The sequence below is a fragment of the Xiphophorus hellerii genome, chromosome 20 (genome assembly GCF_003331165.1).
Source record: "Xiphophorus hellerii strain 12219 chromosome 20, Xiphophorus_hellerii-4.1, whole genome shotgun sequence".
Taxonomy (NCBI): Eukaryota; Metazoa; Chordata; class Actinopteri; order Cyprinodontiformes; family Poeciliidae; genus Xiphophorus; species Xiphophorus hellerii.
The window spans coordinates 15,436,515-15,459,229 of record NC_045691.1 but is presented as its reverse complement, the minus strand read 5'-3'; the positions used below and the strand labels follow the sequence as shown (position 1 = coordinate 15,459,229).

Sequence of the window (22,715 nt, the reverse complement as noted above, 5' to 3'; positions counted from 1 at the left end):
TAGGGTTAATGAAAAGTATGTTAGAGGTAATGGCTTTCAAAAAGTACTTTGATAATCTGTCAAATAAGAATGCCTACTCAAACTTATGGAAATGTACTTTTTTGTTTTCTAATATGTAATTTTAAAAATAACTATCTTGTTGTTAACTAGTCAGCTATTTATATGCAAACACAAGAAGCCTGAAATAACATTGAATAATGTTTATTAGTTTATTCCAAAAGCTACAGTTTGAAGAACAATAAGGCAAGTTGTTTAGCGATTAAGGGATTAAAAGAATAAATATACACTGAGCCATAAGATATAAAACATAAAGCAAATATTCAAATTACCTCTTTTAAGACTTTCAAGCACAATAGCTTGAGCAGCATCTGCTTATTTATAATTAAACAAAACAAAACTGTAACTACATTACAAATCTAACACATGCATCTGTATGCACATTATTTCTTTCCAACAATCAGATTCTGTGTGATTTTACACAGAATTTTTAGCCTTCCAGTGTTCAAGAATAAAATCAAAAAGAAATCGTTTACCAAGCAGTAAGTGTGGCTCAATTATTCACAGCATGCTTCCTAAACATTCCAGGATGATTCAGCACAATGCAGCACCTGCAAATGTTCAGCTGAGTGTGTCAAATAAATTGGAGAAAACATACATTCAGTGACTGTGGATGAGGCGTGATGTTCACATGTTCATATTGTTCAGCTAATGATGGCTTACTTTTATGTAAAAAAAACTTAACACACTAACGCAGCCTCTGCTTTTCTGACATATTTGGGCATGTGGATATATAACATATATAAAATTAAGAGAAAACAAGGCAATCAAACCAAAGAATAGACACTGTAAGGATTTGAGTTTTTCTGTGTGTTTATTTTTCTCTGTGTTGTCCTGTCTACTGCTTAATTGTTTCCAGTTGTGTCTTGTTCCCTGATTGCCTTCTGTGTATTTAATCCCACCTGTCTTCCTGTTCCTCTTCGGGTCCTTGTCTAATCTGTCTTGTCGTCTTGTCTACAGTCTTGCCGTGTCAAGTCTGCTGTCAGATGCCTATTGTTTACCAGTTGCTACCAGTTTTTGAGCCTTAGCCTTCCGCTCATCTGTGCTGCCTGGATTATTGTGTGTTTAGGATCATTAAATCATCAATTCTTCATTCCAACCTGGATCCTCAGCGTCTTCCTTGCCACCTCATGCCGCATATCATGACAGACACATTCATACTTTCTGTAAAATGTAATGAAAGTTACATTTCAGAAGAAAGATAAATTAGGACACCCACACATTAATTCTCACTAAGATGCATCACAGAGGAAAACATGATAAGAAGTTTGTTACTCAGCATTTTGAAGGTTTGCCATTTAAACCTCAGACATTCAGATTTGTTTACTACTGACACTTATGAGAGTGAGCACCATGGTGAGACTGAAAGGGCTGTCTGAGGCCTTTAGAAAGAAGATTGCTGCAGCTTTTGAGGTTGGTGGGGGACTTCAAGTAGTCTCAGAACAATTTAAAATCAGCCATGTCACTCTATGGAAAATAGTCTAAAAGTGGAGAACATTCAATGCACGCATTCCCAAAATTGAACATTTTGACACCAAAAACATAGAACATTTTAGGCATGAATCAAATATGGTCAGAAAATTAATGTTGTACAGTCTGTAGGGCATAGTGGTGGAAGTGTCATGGATCTGGGGATGTTTTGCTGCATCAGAACTTTGCCAGAATCCACCATGAAAAGTTGTTTAAGCTTAAAAAATAAAGAAAAGCTTACTGTTAATTTATTAAGGAAATCTAAGAAATGTTTTCAGCATGTTCTCAAACCACAGCCATGACCCAAGAGATTTACCATGTTTTTCTCTTTTGAGACATTTTCAGTCTTTTTAACTATAATATATCTGGTGTTTACCAAATTCTAAAATTAAATAAATTCAACACTTTCACTGATTTTTTTTCTTTTTTGTTTTGGATAGATTTTCTTACAATGTCAGTTTTTTCAGCCTGATTAAGGGATTTCCTGTTTATATTTTTAAAATTGTATCTCTTTAATTTTGAATTCGAATGCCATTTGACATGGAGGAAGGATAACAGTAAACAGACCCAGTTGTGGTTTGTTAATGTTATAAAGACACACTGAGAAAGTAATTTAATGATTTGTAGCAATAAGCTTAAAGTGGTCTCAGATAAATGAGAATATAGAAAAATAATAGCATCGAAGGGAAGTGGAGGTGGGTCCCTGTGCCTCATCTTAAGGTCACCTTTGACAACAAGATCTGTTTTATACAACATTAACATAATTGAAGACATGTAATTATCTGTAACTGGGATATTTCAGATTCAGAAATACACACAGATAAATCTAAGCATGAAAATACATTTATTTATCTACTTATTTACTTCGGATTATATAACTCATGAAAACTAAATTTAAAATGTTTAAAACCAACCGTCAATGGCCTCAATTCTGTTGCATGACAACAATAACAACTATGAAGATTGAATTAAATGTATTTATTGCCTGTATCTTTTCTATTTTGTAGAGATTATAGTCACAGGTCTGTAATGTTAGAGTTTTAACTGTAAATATAAGTCTCTACGCTTGAGGTTTAGCATTTATCATTAGGGCCACAGAGCAAAATTGTATGAAATAAATACAAAATCTCACATATAGACATTGTCCTCCTATGTACTCATTTGTCACATGATGCACATTAAAATTGAGTAACATGAAAAGCTCAGAGATCTTTTTGTTTTACTTTTCACCAGTTAATAATTGGAGGCAGCTGCTAAGCCCATAATGGTAGCGTCATGAGATAACAATAGAGAGGTAATGTCGTGTAAAGTAGCCCACATATTTTGGGAAATGGGAACACAAACAGGGTCAGTAGATTTGAAATAATACAACGTGAAGTAATGTGAAGACTGTACACAACCAAGGCAGTTTCCTTCCGGTGAAAATAAAAAGACGGAAGGGGATCTGCACAGACAGTAGTGGGATGCACAGACCAGAACAGATCCAGCTGGACGCAGAGAGAGAGGCAGACTGCAGACCATAAAGAAACGCGGCAGATTATCTCCCGGGTGAGTTTCTTTTTACCACAAATCCTTAATTTTATTTATTTATATAAATTTCTTTATTTGGTTTTGAAGAGTCTGAAGCAATGAAAGTTTCTAATCTCGTTGTTTCTCCTTCAGACGACAGCCCAACTTTGGGGAGATTTAGCCATTAAACCAAGAGAGAACAAAGTAACGTTTAATGGATGACATCTAAAATCTACATCGACTGACTGCAGCCCTAACTCCGCGTGTGTGATGTGACCGCTGACTGCACAAAATCTGACGCTTGTGCGCACGATGGAGGAACTTTTACGCACACAGGATTCTTGGGCTCAGAACGTTTCCTGGTACAATTCCAGTTATTTAAACATCACCAATATAGGGAACAACACGGTAAACCCCTTAAAGCGAAATGAAGAAGTAGCCAAAGTGGAAGTTACTGTCCTGGTTCTGGTGCTGCTGCTCGCTCTGACCGGCAACCTGTGCGTCTTGTGGGCTATCCATACCACCAAGCACAGCCATTCTCGGATGTATTACTTCATGAAGCACCTGAGCATCGCAGATCTTGTTGTGGCGGTGTTCCAGGTCCTGCCGCAGCTCATCTGGGACATAACCTTTCGTTTTTACGGACCTGATTTCCTTTGCAGGCTGGTCAAATACCTCCAGGTTGTTGGCATGTTTGCGTCAACCTACATGCTGGTCTTGATGTCCATCGATAGATGCTTAGCGATCTGCCAGCCGCTTCGCTCGGTGCACAAGGGGAAAGATCGCTTCTGTGTGATCGCATCTTGGATCCTCAGTCTGATTTTCAGTACCCCACAAGCCTACATCTTTTCTCTCAGGGAGGTCGGGAATGGCGTTTACGACTGCTGGGGGGACTTCGTGCAACCCTGGGGTGCCAAAGCCTACATCACATGGATGAGTCTGAGCATTTACATTCTTCCAGTAGCGATATTAAGCATCTGCTACGGTCTGATATGCTTTAAAATATGGCAGAATATCAACATGAAAACCAGGAGGGAGCATTTTTTGGCTCTCACACCGAGGCCATCCAAAGGCGCACATCCACTGTCACGCGTGAGCAGCGTCAGACTCATTTCAAAAGCCAAGATCCGCACCGTGAAAATGACATTTGTGGTGGTCATTGCATATATTGTGTGCTGGACTCCTTTTTTCTTTGTCCAGATGTGGTCTGCATGGGATCCTGCTGCACCAAGAGAAGGTAAAATCGCATTCGTCTGTTTTCCAAAAAGGCACAAGAGAGAAGATAAATACATCATTTTGTAGATATATTAATGACTAAATACACTGGCTGACAGCTTTATTTCCCTGCTACTGTGTGAGGAAGTAAAGCTTCCTCACACAGGAGCAGAATGTTGTATTCATTTTTGATTCATGGCACTAAAAATGTGTTGTCCATAAACCCTTGGCAGATAATATTTCAGCACTAAATGCTTTTTGCATGCAAAGGTCATTGTCAGAAATATCTCTTGGAATGCATGAACATTCCCCTGTTTCTTTGAGAACTACACAAAGATTATTAAATCCAGACTTCCCAGGAGTGAAACCAGATGAATGAGAATGTCACTTACAACCCTTATCAGTCTTTAAAACCACTGGGAACCAGTGAATCAAAAGGTTCTGTTTCAAGTAGTAGCTTATATAATATCCATTTAAACGTTTTTTTCATACTTTCTTCTCCTATTGCTATGAAAGAGGACATGAGCAGCAAAGCAGATGTGCTCCACAACCTTTAAATTGAACCACTTTGGAAAGTTGCATAAGTTCTTGTTCTGTTACAGATTTATATATTAAACAGTTTCAAAATTATTCTGTTATAAATATCTGAAGAGCTGCACAAAATGATTTGTGCAGAGTTCATTCTAAATAAACTTATGATGGCATCATCCTAAAACAAGAGTATCTTAGTTTCCTCTATGTACAAAATATTTTCAATTAAAATCTGTAGTTTCTGAAAGACCTACAGACATTCTTTCCTCTTTTGCCTTTTTTATGAATGTTACAATCTATTCAGGTCTGCAGGAGGAGAATAAAGATCAATTAAACTCATAAGATGTGACAATACCCTGATACTGGTTTCCCAAGAACAATATGAGATTCTGTTAATATTTTTGAGAAAATTAAGAATTGTCTCTTTTGAGGATTACTTTTTTTTTAATTTATATTTTACAAATACTTTAAGGACTATCAGCCTTGAATAGTCCAGTCCAGATTTCAGGTATCCATTTGTCTAATTCTGTGGTGCTCCTAATGTCCAAATAGAATAAAAATGCCCACTTTCTCAGTTTGTACAAGTAGAATAAAGGCTTCATAAATATTAGAATGTGTTTTTATTTCTTCTGTTTATTGTTGAATTGTTTGTATTTTGGATTGTGAGTAACGAGCAATGATGAACGATGATGCATGTAAGCAAACTGCAGTTCAGACTCACAAGACAATTTAGTTCAGTACTGGTAGGAAGATGTGACACAGCAGTCTGATGAAAAACTGAACATGCCACAATCCTACTTCCATCTTCAAGAAAAAAACTAGAAACATATTTATTCAAAGACTGATGATATTAGGCAGCTGGACTGCAAAAAAGAGGCTCCATTGTTTTTCTTATTTGATTTTGTTAATGTAGCTGGAGATAATTTACTTTTGAAGTTGTTTATTGTCTAACAAAACAAATTAGAGGCCTTTGTTTGTCTATTACATGTCTGCTTGTATAGGGACCTATTGAAATAATAATTTGGCTAATATTTATTTAGTTATCAGTTTATTGATAAGAAACTCTACTCCAGTTAAAATTCATCAAACCCCTGGCACATTTAGGTTTCAAGAAATCTTTTTTCTAACTGGAATAAATATGAACATTTTGGAGAGAACCAGTCAGAGTCCCTGACATGAATCTGATAGAGAATGTGTGGAGAGAGCTAAAGATTAGGGTGATGACAAGGAGGCCTTCTAACCTCAAAGACTCATAATCAAGTAATAAAACCGTGGAAACAGGCAAAAAGATGGACAGTAATGATAAGAATAGCTTGATTCCTGTAATGTCAGTAAATATTTTTGCTATAAATGTTGAAAATGCTAAGAATAAGCTTTAATGACAAAATATTAATAAAAACTTATTCTATAAAGTAATACTTCTTTTACTACGTTTGTTTTATTTCTCATTTTCAACCAGACGTTAACTTGAGGGTTGAATTAAAATTATTTTACATCTAAATTTGGCAGAGGTATGAATAATTTTAGGCTTAACTGTACTTCACCAGACAAAATCACATACTGACTAACTGCATTGCACTTTCTACTATGAATGTGACTTCTATGACTTTTATTTACTTTTATGGCAATGTAATGTTTTACTAATAAAAGATCTGATGTCATAATGTCTCACCACAAGAACCCTAGTTTGCAGAATAAGACACTGGATGTAGCTTTCCCTGTAGACGGCTTTATGTGAACAATCAGCATTTAGTTTCTGCCATGAGTTTGTTAGACGATCACAATCGATAACTTTTTTAATCCAACTACTTGTACCAATTTCTCATGGCCTCCTTTGACTGTTTATTGTTATCTCTGTTTCCAATGTGCCAAAGATTGACTACTTTCTGAACAGGTTGCAAGTTCATCATACAACACACAAAAATAATTCATTTTGCACTTCAGGTTAATGTCAATTATATTTATATAGTACATTTTAAAACAACAAATGTTTAAAAGAGCACTTCACAGCCAAGTGAGACAAGATATGAAATTGATATGGATTGGAAATATCCTTAAACAAAATTAACAATAAAAAAGAACAACTGAATAAAAGTACTATATGTTGTGTAAACTCTCCTTCAGGTCTGACACTCAACTTGAAGTAAAAGCCCCCAAAAAAGATGACTAAAAAGAGATTAAAAGTCTGTACAGTCTCTGCAGCGCATATTTTGATACAAACCATTAAGCAGACTTTGGGCAGCTACTGAAAAACCCTCATCACCTTTAGTTTTTTTCTTGAATCATGAGACGTCTGGAATGCAAATCAAAATGTGCTTTTTTCTTTTAATAAACTAATTAAAACTCCAATTCAATGGGGATCTTGAGATATATCTGTGTTGGGAATGTGTCCTTTTTGTCTATAATTGCATGTGGAAGACTTAGTAGAAAATAGATTAGTTATTGAGACTCTCCACACTTCAAAATGTCCTCTGGCAGGACATTAAATACCTCGTTGCCTTCATCATTCTGGTCTGTGGCTGTGAAGAAAGAACTCTCTGAATATGGAGGTCAAGGGCATAACTTGGACTGCTGCTGCATTATTATTTTGTGGATTACAAAAACAGTAACTACATACATTATCAAATTAATCTGTCCATGCAAATGATTTACTATGAATACATTTTTTTGTGACTGTTGTTCTATTAAAACAATTTTCATACTAATAAGTCATTTAAGCATGAATATAAATTCTATGGTTGTAAAACTTCCACCCATCTTAAGCTTAAATACAAGCAGTGTATTTTATTCTGCTTTGTCCTGCAACAGTAAATAACATTTACTTTAGGAAAACAAGCAAAGTAGTGTTGGTAGATATCAGCTCGCAATGAGGTCCTGGGTTCAAATCCCAGCCTGGGGTCTTTCTGAATGGAAATGCATGCTCTCCCTATGCATTTTTGGGTTCTCTCTGAGTACTCCAGCTTCCTTCCATAGAATAAGGACATGACTGCTAGCTGGGTTTCCAGCTAGGTATAGACAATGGATGGATAGATGCAATTTAACCAGTTTATGAGATCTTTCCTCATGATATTTCAAAAGTAGGTCTCATTCTAAATCTTGGTGCAGAAGTGTGGATAATTGAGCCTGTGCTCTCAAATTTCCTGCAGATTCTTTGAGGTTTTTCCACTCTTTGTTGATATGGGTGCAAGTTTAGTAGGCAAATGTTTTTGATCAAATTATGAAAAATTTAGCTCTTAATTAGGTGGCCTAGACATTACTAAAATTGTAAGATTGTGGAACCAAATTTATAGAGAGGAAAAATATTTTTACTAACTTGCAAATGATTGTTTTAGTGCTTCTTTTAACAAACAGATTTTTCTTTCTCCTTCATTAAGTTGTTAAAGGTCATAGATAAATAATTTTTTTTAAAAACAGCGTACCATAATGTTGTTGTTTTGTTAATAAAATCCCAGAAGCTTGGGTGAAAATAAAAACCTTCACACTTTCCCAATTTTGGGAATTTAAAAGGACTGCGTTCCATATTTCCATGACATCCTGCACCAAATAGTCTTTCAGTTGGACAAGCTGTTTGACTTATGTCTTAAACAAACTCCTCTCATACTTTCGGGTCATTTTTTAAACACAGCATAAAGCAGAGCTTTGAGCAGAAAGCCCGGTCCTGTAGGGAGTCAGAGTCAGGCAGGAAAAGAGCCGCTCAGCACTTGAGGGGTGAAAAAGACAATAAGTACTAAATCTCCCACACCCCATTAACGATTCAGAGAAGAAGAAAAAAAATATTTGGAAGTCGTCCATTTTCCACTGTTCGAGCTACTTTCTGCCTCAATGTGCTCTGCAGCTATATATGTAATTGGCTGAGTGGATGGGAAAATAAGGTGCTTTTTTTCCCGTACAGGGCAGCCTCTTTTAAAAACCCATTCAGTCATCTCTGTGTCAGCTTGACGATTCTCTTATCGGCATCCATTAACCTTTTAGTGTTTTTATTAATCCTGAATGTTTTGGAGGGTGTCTAATGTGGGGGTTCGTATATTTCTAAATGAAAAGCGATTTCAGTCCCAACAAGAAGGGAGATATATCAAATGGGGAGATACAAACTGCCTAGTTTTACTGCACGCGTGTACATGTGAAATCTTTAAATATTAAATACATTTAAAACAAGCTAAACCATGTTCACTTCTATAATATTTTATCACAGCTAAATGTCTACAGTAAAAACAAAATAATCATTCAGAGAAACAGTAATTTGTTGGACATTGTGTAGCAGACATACCGAAACATTTGTCTGGTTACAAATGTATTTTACTGAGATCTTATTTATTAGGATATGCAGGTCTGGAGTGGGTTGATTTTGTACTGTGACTCCATTGGTCACACAAGGCTTACCCCTCTGTCAGGCAAGTTCCTCTGCTCACTATTTGATAAATGAAAAAAAGGTCAAAGTCCCTTCCAAATAACTTTTTTTTTAATTCATAAAGCTGTAATTCAGTTTCTATATTGTCTAGATAACATTTTGTTGAATTTAAAATAGGAATGTATCAAAAATCTAAAAACTGTTATGTAGAACAGAGTTGTAACTCTGGGGCAGTATAGGCAGGAGCAGTCACACTCCTACCTATGCTGGCAAGGTGGTGCATAGATGGAGGTGATAGTGCAGTGCACATTTTATGCTATTCCTGAAAAAAAATCTTATGCCAGGATGAAAGGCAGTGTTTTTTTTCCTAACATAAGTAAACATAATTAGGCATATGGATAGTTTATAGTAGTTTTAACAAGAAGCAATATAGCAAAAATAGTTAAAGATGATGAAAAGAACCTTTACAGCCTTTTCTAAAACCATTTAGTTTCAGTGCATCAGTTAGTCTGGTGAAATTATTCACACCCTGTTTCCTAAACCTGTGATTCGGGTTCGGCAGATCTGAACAACAGAGTGAGCATCTGCCAGTGGTTTGTTGAGCGTGTCAAATAAAGCAGAAAACATACATTCAGAGACAGTTGATGAGATGTAATGTTCTTTATTTTTCAGCTAAAGCAAAATTATCTATATTGGCATGGGGAAAAAAATAGGACATTCTAGCAAAACCTGAATGTTTTTCTGATATTTAGATGCATGGATATTGAACATATATTTTAGCTAGAACAGAATAGAATCTATTTTGTAATAGAATATTGTCAAGATCTGTGAAATTGAAACTTAATTTCTTTTTTGCAGATTATAAATTAGTTGAATTAGAAATCAGTGTGACTATGTATTAAAATTAACTGTTAAATTAATAAGGTGTCCTAAATTTTCATCTTGTGAAGTTGCATGCATATACCCATACTTTCTAAGTAGCCCACAGGTGTCCATAAGTTCTGTGTTAATACCCCAGTAACTACCCCATAATTTCCAAACCATATTATATATTGCCGTTATTGAAATATAGGCAAGTTTTTTTTTTCTATTTTTGTTTAGTAAAATGTTATTTGTTGTTTTAAATGCTTTCCTTTTGACTGACTATAGTTTTTCTTTCCCTGTAGACATGGCCTTCATCATCTCCATGTTGCTTGCTAGCCTCAACAGCTGCTGTAATCCCTGGATCTACATGTTCTTTGCTGGTCACCTGTTTCACGACCTGATGCGGAGCTTCTTCTGTTGCTGCAGACACTATCTAGCGGACTCTTCCTGCCGCTGCGATCAGCAGTGCAGGCACAAAAGTGGCTCCTCCACTTTCGTCATCAAGAACGGCAGCAGTATGAGGAGTTTGACTCACACTTCCAGCACAGGGGGGCCCGCGCAATGAGCCGGCAGGGAGCCATCTTAAGCTTCCCGTGGTTGACTTGATCCAGCAATCATGCAAGGCCTTGGTTGAGGCATTTAATCAGCTACAGCAGAGCTGAGCTTCGCCATGGCACAATGCTTGTTGTCAGCTGTATTAAATTAAGCCAAACAGAGAACATAAACCTCCTGTCCGGAAACAGCCCTGCACCCTGTGATAACAGAAAGTAGAACAAAATGCCATTGTGTCCAAAATGTGAACTAAATGAGCTGCAAAGTGAAGTTCTAACCAGAGCACATTTAAATTTAGCAGGATGTGTTCAAATGTTCGCTCACGGCTGCAGTCAGCTCTGACAGGACCAGACAGGATGGACCAGACTTTAATTGAAGATGCCAAAAAACTTTTCCTGTTGTTGCTCTGAACAGACTGACTTTCATTTCTATCTTTGGCCACAGAATGAGTAGGAGGAAAAGAATTAATGTATATTATTGTTTACTGTGGCATGTTCAAACATATATATCTGTGAGATGACAAAATAGGACAAAATATTCCATACTGGATGTTTAGTTAACAAGACTTCTCTACTATCTAAGGTTAAACAACTGTAAACATTCTTTATATTTGTTTACAGTGTTTTTGTACTTCAGTTTTATAGTTTAAGGGTGTATTCAAACCTGACACATTCGGCCCACTTTAAACGGACCAGAATATGTTTCCCCCTGTTGGTCTAAAGCCTTTTGTTCAGGTGTGAATACACTCAAGCGAACTCTGGTGCGGACTAAACAAGTGGACCTAGACCCACTTTTTGAGGTGTTCTCAAAACAAACTCTGGTGCATTTCCCTTCAAGTGTGAACACAGACCGGCCTCAATATGAACCAACAACAGGACACACACGACATTTTGGACTTCTTGAGTCACCATTGCTGGGAATTATGGTAAAAATGAGCCCTTCAGTGTTGCTACTACAACGTGTACTGAAATGGTACCTGATTGCCTGTTTGCTGCTGCCAGCATGTTGTGGGCCAGGGCACACAGAGCATCTAATTCAGCTTCCACCACACACTTGTGGACACCAGTTCCAAAATTTGGAATATCACATTGTAAATCCTTCATTGTTTGAACTGCTCCTTACGTTTTAAATGGTATTACAGTTCTAATAACAGCACAAATGTGCACAACAGAAATGCAGCAAGCAGGACTTCCAGAGTTCTTTTTTTTTTTTTGGGGTCTGTCCTCTGTTCCAACCCCTGTCATTTCTGGCCAGTGGGGTCTTCACCCAAGTTGATTTGTCTATAAAGAGTAGTCCACTTGCAAAAAAAGGACAATGAGAAAGCAAATCGAAGGAAAAAGAATAAATAAAGTCCGCTGTTGGTTCCCGACCAAACACGCAAACAAAAGTCTATCCTGGTGTGTATACAACTTAAAGAAAGTTTACCATAGATGCTGATCCACATTGTTAATATTTTTAGACAGTTTTTCTCAGTTGCTTTTGCACATTTCTCTTAAAACAATTGAAACTGAACAAACTTCCTGTTTAATTTCCAAGTCCAGTTGCTAGCTATTTTCAACTATTTCTTCTTTGATTTGTTGTTCTGCATATACTTTTATAAACTCATGCAGTTTCTTATGAGCAATAGATGGTTGTTACATACATTTGCTCATTTAATGATGATCAAATGCATTTCTCTTCAGGCCAGCTTGTCATTTCATCTTGCATTTAAGGGTATTGAAATACTTACATAAAACCATAAAGCATATTTCAAACATTTCTTCTGAAATTCTCTCAATGATTGTGTTCAGAATATATAGAGTTTCTACCACTTTGAATTGCTCTCAGGTTAAACTTGACTAGGGGAATGTGTGGCACTGGCTCATTTATATTCTTGCTAACAGAACTACATTTACTCACTCAACCAATCACAAACTGTTTTATAAAGATTTGTTGCATGCACATTAACTTTTTTCTCACTGACTGACATTAAATCAGACTAAACTTTTCTAATTTCAAATTAGAGTAAAATTATTTCTACTTGCTGATAGTTTTGAAAAGAGATGATAATTTCATGAAATTCCAGTTTGCAGTTGTTCATGCGCAAACCTATTTGGTTTTTGTCCATTTTTTTTTTTAATATCCTATCACCTGCTGCTTATTGCAGCTAGTTGAAATTTTGGCCCATTCCTAACTGAGTCAGATTTGGAGGCTGCTTTGCTCTCACACACATTTTCAGCCCTGTCCACAAATTTTCTGAGGGTGTGAAATCGGAGCTTTGTGATGACCTTTCCTGCTTTTGTTGTCTGAAAAGCTCTCTAACTAATGTGATGGTATGCTCAGGGTCATACCATCCTGACCCAGGCCTTAATTTTCCACCTGTTGTCTAGTGATGTTGCTTCATTATTTTCACAGAATGTTCCTTCCTCCTGAGGCAATCTGTTTTCAGATGTTTACTTCTTGCAGCAAGACCCCAACAACACAACTCTGTCATTCTTGTACTTCACAGTTTGGATGGTGTTCTTAGGGTTGCAAGATTGATCCTTTTTTCCTGCAGATGTGACAATGGAAATTATGACCCAACTATTTAGTTTCAGTTTCCTCAGACAACAAGACATGGCTTCAAAAAGTAATTTTTATGTTGCCTTTGTAGTAATGGCTTCTTTCTGATAGAGTCGCCTTTCAGCTCATGTCAGCACAGGACTTGTTTTGTTGTCGATAATAACCCCCTCTCACCAGATTTGGCCTACATCTTCACATTGTCATTTTCTTTTGTTCAGAGATTGTTTCACACATTTTGCAACGAAACAGATGTTGTCTCTGGGGCACAGAACAACACCAATGTCCAGCTGGACAATCCCAAGCTGTTTTTACTTGTGTGCAATTGGCACCTTCAGGCACCCAATACTGAACCAGACTTTCAGAGAGCCATAGTTTTCATCCTGATATTTTGCATTACTTCTTTTTAATTTCACTTTCACACAAGAAAGCAGTGTGTTTGAATCATCACCTCAAAACACATCCACAGCTGTGTCTCCAGATTTTTTTATTGTTTTGTGAAACTCCTGATAGGTTAATTAGTCTTCAGGACTTTTGTAAATTGTTTAAAGGTAAACCAATACAAACAGTCTGAATTTAAAGAAAGTAAGAAAGAAAATCCTAAAAAAATATCTATTTCATTAGTCTTTCTTTTAGTAAATAGAAATAATGAATAATACATTAATGATTATGGTTTGTAGATTCCCATCTACCCTAAAAGCAGAAAATATTTAAGATCAGACCAAGAAAGGCTGTTTTCTTTTCTGTTACTGTGTATGTAATTATCTGTTTTCAATTGTAAATTAATATACAAATGCATAAGTCACTTTGATGGTTTTCCAACTTTAAATCTGAAACACTTACACTGATAAAACCTTTCCAGTATCGTGTCCTGTAGCCTTGATATATGGCATTGGTTTTCACAGATCTGTTGACTGGTAAAAATATTTATTTTTCAGATACAGACCTAGGATCTGAACAAGTTCCTCATTTGTGCTGTTTTCTCCAAATGTTCTGTGATATTCACTATTTTACAGATCTTCAGAATGATGTGTGAAATATGCCAAAACAACTCAGAAAACGTGTAATAGGAATATTCTCTCCTGAGGTTTGCCTGATGTCCAATAAAAAAACATAACACTAAAAAAGGTTTAATGTCTATGCATGGGTATCTGCAGTCAGTGCCATCTCAAAGTTCTGTAGAAAACCATCCTGCCAATTTGTTTGGGTGCCTGTGTGTGAAAATAAATCATCCAGGTTAATGAGTCGGGTTAAATGGGATTAGACAGATCAAAGGCTAAACTCAGGAATTTTGTCTAACCATCCTGCATTTATTCAGACTTGACTTCAGGTCAAAACATTGCTATACCTCAGAAATGATGAGAACTGTTTTACTCTGTTTTTCTTTTATACATAAAACTGGTTTATAGTGATATATTGCCTCATCTTATGACAGAAATCGAAAGCTCAAAACATAGAAGCAAACATCTAATTGGCATCCTTCATGATTTTCAAAGCCTAATGTTGCAAATTTAGATTTTATGTGACTGGATATAAATTGCTGAACTCATAGTTATTCATACTTCCAACAGAAATGAAAGAGGGACCCATCAAAATGTCTTAAAACAATTTTAAAGCAATATACAAGGAAACATTTAAAATAATCTTAGCAGCAGTAGTTTGATCAACAAATGAAACCATTACTGAAGAAAACCAGGGCTGCTAGTGTTCAAACTGCAGAAAAATACATTTTTTACAATAGGTGCTGTGTGGTCCCTCTCATACAGAACTTGCTTGCTTTAGTGGTTATGAGCTGTATGTCAGTGACCAAATTTTACTTAAAATAGTGAGACAGGCCCATATGTCCAAACCCTGTTAAAATAACTGAGCTTTCACTCCCGTTTCGAGCCAGAATTACTGCAGTGAAATGGTTCTGGACTATAATTTGTGACAAAAGTGTACTTGGATTGTAGCTCAGTGCTGAAGAAATTATCCCAAATTATGGACAACATTGGAAGAGAGACGTAGAGTGGCTCAATCCAGCCCCTAAAAGCAATTACGAAGTCTGTTTCTCCACTTATGTGTTATTTTGATCAACACCAGTCACATACATTAAATCGGGAGTCAGCAACTCCAGTCCTTGACTGCCACTATCCTACAACTTTTGGATGCATCTCTGCTCTAACACACGTGAATGAAAAGGCTGCATTACCTCTTTGGCATGTCTGCAAGTTGTACAAAAGTTTGATCATTGGATTCAGGTGTATCGGGGCAGGATTGCAGATAAAAGTTGCAGAATAGGGCTTGTTGATTCTTATTAAATATTTCCACCAGAAAATTGTGTCAACTTTTTAAAAAAGTGCACACATAGCCTACTTTAAATCTTAATGTGTAACTTACGAGAGTAAAAGAATATACTGTGGATTTGTTTATCTCTATCTTGTCTGACTCAGTTTTTTTTTCCTTTCCTTTTCTTTTTTTCACTCTACATGCATCTTTTTAAGAAACCTCAGACACACCTAATAAACATGATTCTGTGTACATTAAATGTGCAATATTGAGTCTGGCTGGTTTCAGTGTAGATGCAAAAAAACAAAATTAATTTCACAACTGAAAGATATTTAACACTGGATTTGCTCTTGATCTTTCAACATAATAAAATCCATTTTAACCTGCTTGTTTGACTAGTTTCCTTTTAACTCTATATAGAGCTCTGTTAATGTGTTTTTGATGATGTCCTTTCAAAATAATCACACACTTATGTTGACCTTAAATGAGAATTATGATATTTTATTTCACCATTAACAAGATATTTTAAGCTATGTGATAAACACAAATCAATCACTTCCATAATTCATAAAACTATTTAGCCTAAAAGATTGATTCCTTTCCTTCCCACTAATCAAATGTTATTTCATATTTAATAGGGCATGGAGGTTCTGTGTACATTTTATATTAAATTTATTTAGCATCACAAAAATGATATGCAACATTAGTCAATAATATTTCCTATTGTTTAAATGAAGGATGAAAATGAAACAAAGACAAAACAAAAATACCTACATATACTAATAAAAGTTAAGAGGATGTGTTTTTGTTAAGAAATTCAACAATAAAATTGTTATTTTAGTTGAAGTCTAATTTTCCTAAATATTGCATGTCTCTTGACAATTTAAAGAAAATAAGTTTTAAAGCCTATAATTTTGTGTTCTAATAGGTGACAGAATTTAAGAACAAAAGAGGAGGAGCAAATAAAAAAAGAGACATTAAAGATTTCAGAACTGCCTTTGATCTTTTCCCTCCCATCACCAGAAGCCATAAAAAGAACTGAGCATCTTGGTTTGGTCTGGAATCAACTTTTATCTCACTTATGGAAGCGACTAAGACTTCTGTTCATCCAAGTCCATGAGCTGTATTTTGTATTTCTCAACTCAGCAAAATCTTGGCACCACAGCTGTGGTTCCTGACACAAGGACTCAGGGACTGTAAGACTGTTGGTTCTGGTTCAGTTTGGTGATTCCTCTCTTTCAAGTTACAACCAAGTGAACTGACTGAAAAGAGAACTTAAAGAAATTGGCGTAACTTAACCTCAAATTGGCAAACATATCCCAAACACAGCAAAGAAAAATGATGAAAAGAAGAAAAAAAACTATCCAACCAAATCCCAAGTTTATAAACTGTTTCAATAAGTTGGTCAGGGAAATTTATTGCTGATTCTTTAGTTCTGTTTCTCTTGATTTAGGTTATGTTCACATCACAGGCATTAATGCTCATTTCCAATTTTTTGTGAAATCAATATTTTTCTTTCTTCTTTTTTTTTTTTTGCTTGGTAAAGGTCACTTAATGGAAAAAAATTGGATTTGGGCCACTTCAGGCTACAGTGTGAACATAGCCTTAGTCTCTGAAGTCCTCAGCTTTCAGGAAATGAGTGATCAGGGGATGCTGATAAATGCGTCATAAGGAAACTTGTAATAAAACAAGAGTTGAGTCACTTCAGACAGCCTGTATTACAAAAATGTAGTCTGTAGCTTTCCTTGACCACATTCTCCAGACTAGAGAAAGATGGAGAATGTAAACTATCTATTCCTGTAAATATGACTATCTCCAGGCTGGAACTGTTTTCACTTTCAAATGTTCAAACATGGAGTTATTCTATTCAATAGGTTGGTTGAAGGTTAGATTGGAGGACTTTGTCTAGCTCTACAATTAAAACACAAATGACAGATGGATAAGAAAGGAGTTAATAAATCATACATTTCTGTGAAATACACACATTTATGTAGAGATTATTTCTATCATGATAGAGTCAGGCACCCTGGTTTGAATGTTGATCCCTGTAGTATTCTATCAGCTGCAGAATGTGGGAAATCCTGTGTATCAACAATAACAAGCTTCCATAGGAAATGCCACTCTGAACAGCTGAAAGCAAAAGTTTAATCTCAGGACAAGGCCCTGCTGACAAATTCACATACAATGAGAAACTGGATACAGTACCTGTCAAATATTTGAGCTCACCTTCTTGTTCTCTGACTTTTATTTATTTTCTCTATTTTCTGCACTGTAGAATGTATTTAAACTATCAGAATCAGTTAATACAAGCCAGTGGATGTAGAAGAGTGACAATGAAGAGCAGTTGAAGCAGTTTTTATCTCTAAACTTGATAATTATGGTACTTGTGTGTTTTCAACTTGGAAATCTGCAGAATGTTCTCTCACTTTTGCATCAGAAGACTGAAATTAAAGAGGGACTGAACTGCAAGATAATCCATGATGCATGAAAAAGTCACTTTTTTCTTTTGGACAATGAAAAAATACTAATTAAATGACATTATATTCCAAGATTTATTGTGTAGGCTCCCGTGAAAGTGCTCAGAAAGATATTAATGCTGATAATTTACTGACTAGCTCTAAATGCTTCTTGTAGATAAAATAATCATCTTTAATCTATTTATTCAGGCTTCTTCAAGGATCCTGGATGTCATTTATATATTTTCACAATGAAGAAACCAATTCCTGTTTAGTTCTCATCAATGTTCTGTCTTTGTTTGGAGTATGACTCCAAAACATTATGATCCTTAAGGACGGTAAACTGTGGTGGAAAAACTCGCCCATGAGGAACATAATAGGGAGCTTTGTCAGATTGGGTGGAGGTAACTCATGCAATCATGTAATCAAAGTTAAATAAAAACATTGTTTAAATGCTTAAAATAGAAAAATGTGATAACTGGAACCTCCACTTTAATGTCAGATGGGAAAAAGCACAGCCTGTCTCATACAAAGAGTCATCAACATGATTTCAGACTGTGGGCATGATTTTTAGGGATTACATCAGTGCATAAACTACATGAAGGTCTAAAAAGATTAGCATTTTTCACATTCTCACGTATTTCACTGAAAAACGTATAATGCCTTGCCAAACTATTATCCTTTGAACTTTTTTATATTTTGTCACATGAACTCCACTAAATTAATCTTATTGAGATTTTCTGTCATTTATGCTTAACATAGTTTAAAATGTAAGTAAAAGTCATTTACAAGTTCCAAGCTATGCTTTAACAAATAAAATCTGAAAAAGTGCTGAGTAGATCTTTACACAACCCCCCTTACTCTGACACCTCTAAATGAAATCATGTGCAACTAACTTCTTCAGAAGTCTAATCTAAATACTCCACCTGTGTGTGTGTGATATAATCTCACTCTCAATGCTGATGATCTAGAAAGGCCTCAAATGGTTCTTTAAGTTAGTGAACAAACATCCTCAGGAACTCATGGATTAAGTTGCTGGAGACTTTAAAGTCGTTAGTGACTCTGGAGGAGCTGCAGAGAACCAGATCATGGGTAGGATAATTGGCTGACAGGTAAACAAGTTGGTTTGCACTCCACATATCATGCCTTTATGGAAGAGTGGTGATAAGAAAATCAAAGGAAGAAATGTTTGCAGGTTGCCACAAGCCACGTAGGTGACACAGAAAAAATTAGGAGACTGGATTTGGGCCATATGAGACCAAAAATGGATCTTAATGGCCACAATATGAGAGAAAACTAAAACTTTACCTCACCCAAAGCATACCATCACCAAAGTGGTGGCAGCATCACGTGGTAGGGCTGCTCTGCTTAACTAGGGACAGGGAAGCTGGTCAGAGTCAATGGGAAAATAAGAAAAGGGATGTATCAACCTAGACTTGCCAGCTAGGATTTTAGCTGGAGGTGATTGTACAAACTATTGACTCATAGGTCTAAATACACACACCACACTTTTCAGATATGTATTACAAAAATTGCACTACAGCACAAAATCTTGATTAAATTCATTGAAGTGTGTTGTTGTCAAAAGACAAAGTAAGAAAAGTTCAAGGGGTATGAATACTTTTTCCAGGCACAGTATATACTATTTTTATTAAACAGTCAGAAGTCGGTACTGCTTATGTTTCAGTCCACATAAACAGAACTTTGTCCACATCATCAACATGTCCAGTCTGTCTCTCGGGTCATTCTTTGGCCAGGTGTATACCTAAACTTCCACAACATTTTCCTGCACTTGTTAGGAATGGGACCACAACAACTTGCAGCATAATGTCCCAGAAGCCCTGTATCCAGCGATTACCGATGAGGATACAATGAATACAGGGACGAATCATCCTGTCGCAGAAAAGGAAAACACAAACATTATATAGTTCAGTTGAAAACATCCAGATATAGTTAATGTTTAAAAATAAACCTTAGAAACCTCAAATTAAACCTCCCCTTTACAGTGCTGTGCAAAAGTATCTGCCTTCAAGCAGATTTTTGTTATTTTGTTGTTTTTTTATCACATTTGAATGTTTTCCAGAAATGACAAACCAAAACGACCTGAATTTGTAGTTTTCAAATGATAATTTAATCTATTGATAAATAAATTAAAAACCATCATTCAGACACTGTTTGTCTGATATTACAGTTATTTTAATAATCTTGAGCATTACTGCAAAAAAGGGACAAGAGGGCAAATACTTTTTCACAATACTGTATTTTTGATTTGTTTTATTTTGAAAAGTTACACCGTTAAGACAATTTCTTAAATGAAGCAGAAAAAATAAACCTACCAAATGTGGAAGCAGCTGAGGAGACCAAACAAAAGACCAGAGATAGCTGACATGGGAAGGGCCAGAAGAGCGGTGACTATCCTGTAAATCCAGACCCTGGACACTTCAAAGAGAGCATTGCTCCAGATCCAAACTCTGTCCCCGCTACGCACTGATGGCGGCTCAGCTATCACATCCTCAAACCCTACCTTTGAGTCAAAAGGAATAATTCAGTCATCATGTACAATAAGCTAGGGAAAGTCCACTGTTTATGGAGTTTTTTAATCAAATTATTTAGCTGAATTACGAATACAAAAAACATCAATATAGGCAATTTTTACTAAACTACTGCAAGATTGTTTTACCTTGAGGCAGTTATTGACACCTCGGGCATCCCTTGAAGTTATCAGTGGTTTTGTATCACTGATTTCCACCAGAGTGGATGTATGAATGTTTTCCTCCTCATCCAGAGAGGGTTGGGCTCTCCATAACGTCTGCGGTTCCTCCCCATCTTCAGACTCTTCAGGGTCACTGGAATCCTCAAGATCAATTTCCACTTCCTCAGAATCTTCGTCTTTCTTCAGGGTATCCATTTAAATGCCTGATAAATACAAAACAAAGAGAGCAGAGAGGGTCGCCTGTCGCTATCCCAACAGCCCAGACAGAAGGCCACTGACTGGACCCTTCCAGCTGGCTGAGCGCTGAGGTTATATTGGGAACGTTACAGTGGCCTGGGTGGTATTTACAGCTGGTATTTCAAGTGAAGATCATTTTCATGTGCAGTGTGGAGGAAAGAAGGGGTTGAGGAGGATATAAATACTTTAAACATGATCATGGCTCTGTTAGCACTGAAACACTGTAGTTTAAATGGAGTCGTGGAAACAAAAACAATGCACAGTACACATAAATACAGAGGCAAGTACTTGACCAAAGTCTTGCAGGTTCTGGGATTTTATTCATTTCACAGCCTCCTGTTTTTATTTATTTGTTCAAGTAGGCAGGGCAGGCACTTGAAGTATGAGACAATACTGCCCCCTTGTGGAAGGGAATCTACAACTTCATTTGTGAAAATGGAAATACAAAGTGATTTATATACTTTAGTTCTTAACAGGGGGCTGCACAGACTGGCGACCTGTCCAGGATGTACCCTGCCTCTCGCCCAAAACATTCCCTGGAGATAGGCACCAGTACCCCTTCCAACCCCAGCTAGGGACTTGGATGGATGGATGGATGGATGGATGGATGGATGGATGGATGGATGGATGGATGGATGGATGGATGGATGGATGGATGGATGGATGGATGGATGGATGGATGGATGGATAGTTCTTAACAGGACAATTGATGAAGTGAGAGGAAATGATACATTGTCTTCAGAGTTTTTAACAAATGAAAATCTAAAACGTATGCCATGGATATGTATGTGTTCAATGGCCTGATTTAATATGTAGAGTCAGCTTTACATGAAGGCTGGTTGTGCCTGCAAAATTGAGGCTAAACCTTTTCACTAAAACTCAGATTGAATGAAGAAAGTGTGTAAACAGAATTGTCTTAATCTCCTAATTAGATTTAGGTCTGTGCTTAGAAAATTAGGTCTTATTAAAACAATGGCCCACTTTTTGGGGCAACCTCAATAAGTTCACATTTTCTAGTACTTATACTGTACATGAATTTGATAAGTTAGAACGTCCTATTTTTAGTTTCTGCTAAATTTTGTATTCATGCTTTGAAAATACTATAACTCTCTCCCAACTGTTTTACCTAAAAGTGTGATCATGGCATTATTTTGACTTGTGTCAGAGATATCGCTAAAGGAAAATTACGTGTATGTGCATGTCTAAAACAGAACATCATAATAAATAAGTAAATAAATATTGCAACTTATCAGCATATTTTCTGTCCTCTCTTTGTAAAATCCATGCATAAAAAATACTCAAGCAGGACCCAAGAAATTCACAGGGAAGATCAGTGTCACCACCAGCTCCCCACTGTGGTATCATTGGAAAATCACATCAGTCTGTCATTGGAAAAATCTTGAGTTCCACATATAGTTTTTTTTTTTGATTGTTTGTTTGCATAAATGTTCTCCTTCTACTGTATGTCATACATTTAAAAAGACCTTTCCTCTTCCTTCAGCCTTTGGACCCATTTACAGCTCGTTATTGGAACACAAAGACCCACTTAAATTTAAATTTAGGTTATTCTGCAGCCTTTTATCCTTTCAGCCTCACAAAAATGAACTAATTCAGTAGATGCTTCATGCAAAATTATTGTGAGGTATTCAGATTGACTTGAAAATAATGTTGCCACATATGAAAACATACAGGACTACACTTTGAGTGCTCTTAATTTTACTGTATCCCCAAATTGATAAGAGGAAATAGAAGCAAGATATTTCCATTTGGAAAAAATGCAAAGTAGTAGTACACAATACATCACTGTAAGTACGAGACAAGCTGTACATTAAGTCATTGTTGTGTTTGCATTGACCACTGGAGTGTTTCCATGGTAAGAATAAAGTCAGATCGCTGGATGGAGACAGAAAGAGGACACAGGGTATTGATGGCAGGGAATTTCCTGCCTCCGTGCAGG

At 36.3% G+C, this 22,715-nt stretch overlaps 2 protein-coding genes across 2 annotated transcripts; one reads left to right on the top strand and one right to left on the bottom strand.

Annotated features, from left to right (window-relative positions):
- Positions 1 to 259: 259 nt before the first annotated feature.
- On the top strand, positions 260 to 15,745 carry oxtrb (oxytocin receptor b). The gene is made up of 3 exons (XM_032550494.1): positions 260 to 3,075; positions 3,190 to 4,273; positions 10,297 to 15,745. Exons 2-3 carry the CDS (start codon positions 3,349 to 3,351, stop codon positions 10,557 to 10,559), a joined length of 1,188 nt encoding a protein of 395 aa, XP_032406385.1. The 5' UTR covers positions 260 to 3,075; positions 3,190 to 3,348; the 3' UTR covers positions 10,560 to 15,745.
- Positions 15,746 to 17,702: 1,957 nt separating this feature from the next.
- Positions 17,703 to 20,829, bottom strand: cav4a (caveolin 4a). The gene is made up of 3 exons (XM_032550495.1): positions 20,489 to 20,829; positions 20,145 to 20,332; positions 17,703 to 19,701 (listed from the first exon to the last, which is right to left on the bottom strand). Exons 1-3 carry the CDS (start codon positions 20,714 to 20,716, stop codon positions 19,551 to 19,553), a joined length of 567 nt encoding a protein of 188 aa, XP_032406386.1. The 5' UTR covers positions 20,717 to 20,829; the 3' UTR covers positions 17,703 to 19,550.
- Between the last annotated feature and the right edge of the window lie 1,886 nt (positions 20,830 to 22,715).